Below are 6,000 nucleotides of genomic sequence, written 5' to 3'. Positions count from 1 at the left end.
ATTCCCGTAAGACGATCATATACTTAATCACAAATCTGGGCCTCCCATACTTCTGACTGGCTATAAATCAGGGGTTCCCACACACCCCTCTTTGGGTTTGAAAATTTTCTAAAATGGCTCACAGAACTGAAGAAAACGATTTAATTACTAGGCTACTAAGTTATTATAAAAACAGAATGAGCCAGTAACACCCAAACATAAGAAATGCTTAAAGCTTGGTGTGGGAAAGGGGCACAGGGCTTCCATGCCCTCTCTCCAGCAGCAACCCCCCACCCCCAGTACCTCCAGGATTTCAGCAAACTGGAAGCTCTCCAAAACACTCTGGTTAGGTTTTTGTTGTTGTTGTTGTTGTTTAAGAGAAAGAGGGTGCAGGGGAAGGGCAGAGGGAGAGAGGGAATCTTAAGTATGATCCAAGCCCAGCACGGAGTCCAAATGCTGCGATCCATCTCAGGACCCCTAAATGATGGCCTGTGCAGAAATCAAGAGTCTGACGCTTACAGACTGCACCACCCAGGTGCCCCTGGTTAGGATGTTTACTGAGGCTTCATTACATATGCACAATTAAGTAAATCACTGGCCACTGCTGAGTAAGTGAATCTCCAGTCTCTCTCCCCTCCCTGGAGGTCAGGAGGTGGGGCTGAAGTTTCCAACCCTTTAAATATGCAGTTCAGGGGCTCCTGGGTGGCTCAGGTCATGATCTCAGGGTCCTGGGATATCCTGGGATGGAGCCCTGCATTGGGCTCTCTGCTCAGCGGGGAGCCTGCTTCCTCCTCTCTCTCTGTCTGCCTCTCTGCCTGCTTATAATCTCTGTCAAGTAAATAAATAAAATATAAAAAAAAAATATGCAGCTCATTGCCCTGGCAGGCAGCGCCCATATTTAGTGGCTTTCCAAAACCACCTCATTAACATAAACTCAGATATGGCTGAAAGGCACTTGTTCTGAATTATGCAAAAAGCACTCCTGTCACCTTTATTGCTCTTATCACTTAGGAAATTTCAAGAGTTTTGGGTGTTATGTGTCAGGAATGGGGATGAAAGCACGACACGTATTTCCTATTATAAATCATGATATCACAATTTAATGATATGCAAGAGTAAGGAAAAGGCCTTTGATAAAAACTCATCACCAGTTCAAGTTAAGGAATTTTAGCAAACTTAATTAGAGGTGAATTTCCACTTTGTATAATCTGTAGTAAACATACATAAATGGAGAAAGTTCTAAAAATGTCCAATAAAGTAAGAAACAAGATATGGATGTTTGGTACCAATTTTACTATCTGAAATTAAACAATTTTCCTGCTTTGACATGTAAAGATGTTAGAAGTCATCACTACCATCCTTCCAATAAGAAAAAAAAAGCCAAGCAAACCGAAAAGTCAATAATTGTTCTTGACCTATTAAGAGAATTGAAGTTACACGGCAAATCAATGACCCCCAGACTGAAAGAGACAAGGGAATCACAACTTACTGGGAGCAGAAGCCCCTGGATTCAGGAAGGGGTAGGAAATCTTACACTGTAAACATCCCCTGGCATCAGGGCAAAACCGCAGTGAGATACCACCTCACATAGGAAGGGGGGCATTGGAAATACTCTGGTGTAAGTCACTTGTACTAATAGTGACAGTACAGTGTTATTTGAAACAGGATTTGAATAAGGTGTAAATGTCTAATGAAAACTCTGGAAGGTCACAGGAAGGAGTGGTCAGATGAGGGGTACCCACATGATTTATCAGGAGGACTCTCAGAGAGTTGAAGTCTTTGGTATGAGGCCTTAAGTTAGCAAAGGGGAGGTATCACAATTCCCACAAGAAGTCAATGAAAGACACTGAGAGACAATTAAGGGAGTCCCCACCAAAGTGAACAGTCCCCCTGCCAAAGCTACCACCTGCTGTCAGACCTGGGAAGCCCTGGGAATAGGAGCGAAGCTCAGACCCCCAAATTCCTACTAGAGGTTGGGTACGAAATGACACCATTGGTCTCAGGCCAGCACACTCAGCACAGCAGAGGGAGAATCCACTGGACTTGCTAAGAGTCACTGAAAGCCCCTTTGTAAGTTCTGAGGGACTCCCCTCTACAATCCAGCACACCACACACTACCCACATTCACTCCCCACCCCAACCATAGGGCCCCGCCCACAGAGTCCCCTCCAGCCCACCCCCACCCTCCAGGGTCCTCCTTGGGGCCCAAACTCATAGGAACGGAAGTGGACCTCCTGCCCCTCAAGAACTTCCTCCTGACCACGCCGTGGGCAGTGAGGCCTTGTCGGACAGCTCCTGCCTAGGGTGAGCCCAGACAGGGGTCCTGCATACTGTTAGGGGTCAGGGTGTGAGGAGTCCCTGTTACAGCTGTGGGGACACACCCTCGACAACCCCCAGCACCTACTCCCCTGGAAAGAGGGGTCCAACAGGCGCTGCCCTGCTCCGCCCCTGCTCTCGGGGCTCGGAGGCCCCAACATGGCGGTTAAGCCCCAGATCCCTTCACTTACCTCGCAGGGTCTCAGGGATTGCAGGCTTTGGCCGGGGACTGCCAGACTCTGGCTCAGCTCAGCACAGGCAGAGACCCCCAGGCCTACTGGTGGGAAGGAGACGGGCTTTGTGACGATTGGGGGGAATCCATACCCCAAAAGAGAGGTCACATGGAGTCTCCGCCTTGGTCTGGGAGGGTCCGGGCTGGTCTAAAGACTGAGGTGCTGCCTCACTTTGTGCTCCAGAAACTCGGGGAGGTAGGGGCCCAGGTCTAGGGGGCTGGCTGCCCGTCAGCAGAGGGAGGATTTCCAGGTCGTGCCGGGACTCAGGGTGAGGACCTTCCGGCTCCTAATGAGTCTCCAGCACCTGCCGCCATTAGCATGAGTGGCCAGAAGCGGGGCAAGGGAGGACCCGGAGTGAGGACCGCGGGAACCAGGAACAATAGGGCTTGTCCTCTCCTGTCGATCCTTAATATGCCCAGAAAGGGACGTCGGGCTGAGACATCCCATCATTTCTCCCATCAGGTCTCAGGCAGGTTTCAGCTTTGATCCGCAGGGGCAGCCTGCAGTCAGAGGAAGGGAGGGTCCCAGGTCCTACATGGAGTCAGAGTGGGGGTTCTGCGTCATTCCGAGGATCCCATGAACTCAGGGCAGAGAAGCCCTCCCATCAGTGGTCAGCACTAGGTGCCCCTGACTTCAGTGGTGGGCTGTGAAGGCTCCCTCCTTCCCTTCTTGAGGGTACCATGTAAGATCCCAGATCGCCTTCAGAGCAGGGGAGGGGGTGGGGGCCCAGCTCTTCCCAACACTTAACAGGGGACCCTCCCCTCCACCCCCCACTCCTCAGGCCTACCTAGACACTGGGGTCTTCACTGTCAGGAACACTGACGTCACTCCCGTAGCGCCCAGGCAGGGCTGGCTGGCTGGGGCCCAAGGCTCACACCACCTTCCTCCTCAGGGTCCAGGCTGAACAGGGTAACGGAGCCCTGTGGGGTCCTAGAGCAGTGCCCTGGGGGCCCGTGCAGGGGCGTCCGTGGTCAAAACCAAGGTGGGATCTCTCTGCTGAAGGGCCCCCCCACCTCACTGTCCCCCCTTTCCAGGTGCCCTCACTGCCTGCCAGCCCTACCCAGAGTCACCATGCCTCGGGGCCAGAAGAGCAAGGTCCGTGCCCGGGAGAAACGCCACCAGGGCCGCGGTGAGGCTCAGGGTGTCGGGGATGCTCCTGCTGCTGTAGCAGCAGAGGAGGAGCCCCCCCCTGCTCCCCCGTGCTCCCCTGAAGAGGCGGGTCCATCTTCACCACCACAGGGTGACTCAGCCCCTGGATTTCCTGGCCCAGGGACCCCAGGCCTGCCAGGTGACCAGGGTGCAGAGAACCCGGCCGCGGCTGCCGCCCCGGCCGCCCCCCTGGCTGCCCCCCTGGCCGCTTCCCAGGCCACTCCCCAGGCCGCTCCCCGGGTTGCCCTCCGGGCCATCCGCAAAAACCCTCTGATCCGCAAGGTCGGGATGTTGGTGCAGTTCCTGCTGGAGAAGCACAGCTCTGGAGAGCCCATTACACGGGCGGCGCTGCTGAAGATCGTTGGCAGGAAGTATGGCGAGCACTTTCCCGAGATCTTCAGGCTCACCTCCCAGCGCATGGAGCTGGTCTTCGGGCTGGAGGTCCGGGAGGTCGATGCCCGCGGCCAGTCCTACGTGCTGGTCAGCAAGCTGACCCAACCGGGCGAGGGCACCCCGGGCGGCAGCGGCAAGGGGCTGCCCAAGACCGGCCTCCTGATGGCGCTCCTGGGCGTGATCTTCATGAAGGGCAACCGCGCCAGCGAGGAGGAGGTCTGGGAGTTCCTCAACGTGCTGGGCGTGCAGGAGGGCAGGAGGCACCTGGTCTTCGGCGAGCCACGCAAGTTCATCACTGAAGACCTGGTGCGCCAGGGCTACCTGGAGTACCGCCCGGTGCCCGCCAGCGACCCTCTGCGCCACGAGTTCCTTTGGGGCCCGCGGGCCCGTGTGGAGACCAGCAAGATGCAGGTGCTGCAGGCCCTGGCCAAGATCAACGACACCTTGCCCAGCTGCTTCCCCCAGCTGTACGAGGAGGCTCTGCTAGAGGAGGAGGAGCGCGTGGTGGGCCGTAGCAGGCGCCGGTTCTAGTCAGGCAGTTGGGGCAGCTGCTTTCCCCTGGGGTGGGAGAGGGCACTTTCCCAGTAGTGCCGAGCCCTAGGGATGGGAGGGAACAAAGCATAGGTGTTCTCACAGTTAAGAAAGAATTCAACATTTTAAGTAGTGGGGTTTGAGGTGGATGTAGTTTTAATAAAACATATCTTCTTTTTGTTCCTTCCTCACATGAGTTATTCAAGGTAAAGATAGATAAACAGATACTAGCTGAAGATATTTAGTATTTTTTCAAAATTTTTAATAGAAATTTTACTTAGCTTCATAGTATAAATATATAAACAACGTGGGCCATACAGTTTTTGCTGTTTAAAAAGGTTTTAATGTTCCAGTTTTAGTATTTATGAAACAATTTAAAAATACTCAATAATTTGTTCATGATCCAGACAATATAACACGCCATCAGAACACAATTTACATGGAGATGTGAAGGAATCCAATAGCAAAATAGTTGGGATCACAAAGTGTATGAAAAAGCTTTTAAAATTTAAGATGTTCAATTCTCTATTTCTTTTAGTCTTTCTTCCCTAATATTAGAAGTTATCTACCCTGGATTTGTGTGATTTATTAAAGACTGTTGAAGAGCAACTGTATATTCTCTAATATCTACTCGACTAAGAACAAAAAAAATAGGAGGTTGATAACTTGGGGTTTCAAAATAATCATAAATATCAATGATTAAAGATCCAATATTTCCCCATAAGTATGCCAAGTGCTTTACAATACAGTGTGCATTCCAACATTCCTACAAGACAGGACTTAGGAGACTCCCTTTTCTGACAAATAACTGTACATTTCTCACTTTCATAAGGTTGGCAAGTGATAGAGCTAGGGATGGTCACAGGGATGTGAAATCCTTGGAGTAACACAGGGAGGCCCCTTCCAGAAGAGGGTTTTAACAGAAGTCAAGGCAGTAACACTGAGTAACAATAAGAATACTTTTCCCAGAAAGAATGAGGCTATATACAGCCTTCTCCCTTGTTGGGCCTGAGAGACCCAGGTGTGGAAACATGATGAATCATACTCGCTTCCTCCCATGGCATCTCCTATAGGGGAGAAACCTCATCAAGTCAGCAGAGGGAGAATTTCTAGATTGTAGCAGGAATCAAGGTGAGGACCCTGAAGACTGAGGAGACCACCAACCCCATAACAGTGGGGGCTGAGGCACCAGTCCAGATCCTGACCAAGTGAGATCTAAGGGGGTCACCAGCCTCAGAACAGTGCAGTCCCATAGAGCCTCACCCCTTCTACCAGTCTAGAGAGAATATAGACCGGTGGGCGGTGGGGAGCAGACGGGGGTCATGCTTGCTTTAGCCTCTGAAGTCTGGAGTATGCCCATCTTAATCTGATGTGAAGTTCCTCAGTAGTGTTAGCAAAT

At 51.8% G+C, this 6,000-nt stretch overlaps 1 protein-coding gene across 1 annotated transcript; it reads left to right on the top strand.

The window, feature by feature from the left end:
• The first annotated feature begins 3,599 nt into the window (after window positions 1–3,599).
• LOC122897223 (melanoma-associated antigen B17-like) lies at window positions 3,600–4,661 on the top strand. The gene has a single exon (XM_044235409.1). It carries the CDS (start codon window positions 3,600–3,602, stop codon window positions 4,599–4,601), a length of 1,002 nt encoding a protein of 333 aa, XP_044091344.1. The 3' UTR covers window positions 4,602–4,661.
• Window positions 4,662–6,000: the final 1,339 nt, after the last annotated feature.

Source organism: Neovison vison, chromosome X, assembly GCF_020171115.1.
Source record: "Neovison vison isolate M4711 chromosome X, ASM_NN_V1, whole genome shotgun sequence".
Taxonomy (NCBI): Eukaryota; Metazoa; Chordata; class Mammalia; order Carnivora; family Mustelidae; genus Neogale; species Neogale vison.
Note: the sequence above shows the minus strand (reverse complement) of the source record. Positions and strands in the feature narration are given on the sequence as shown.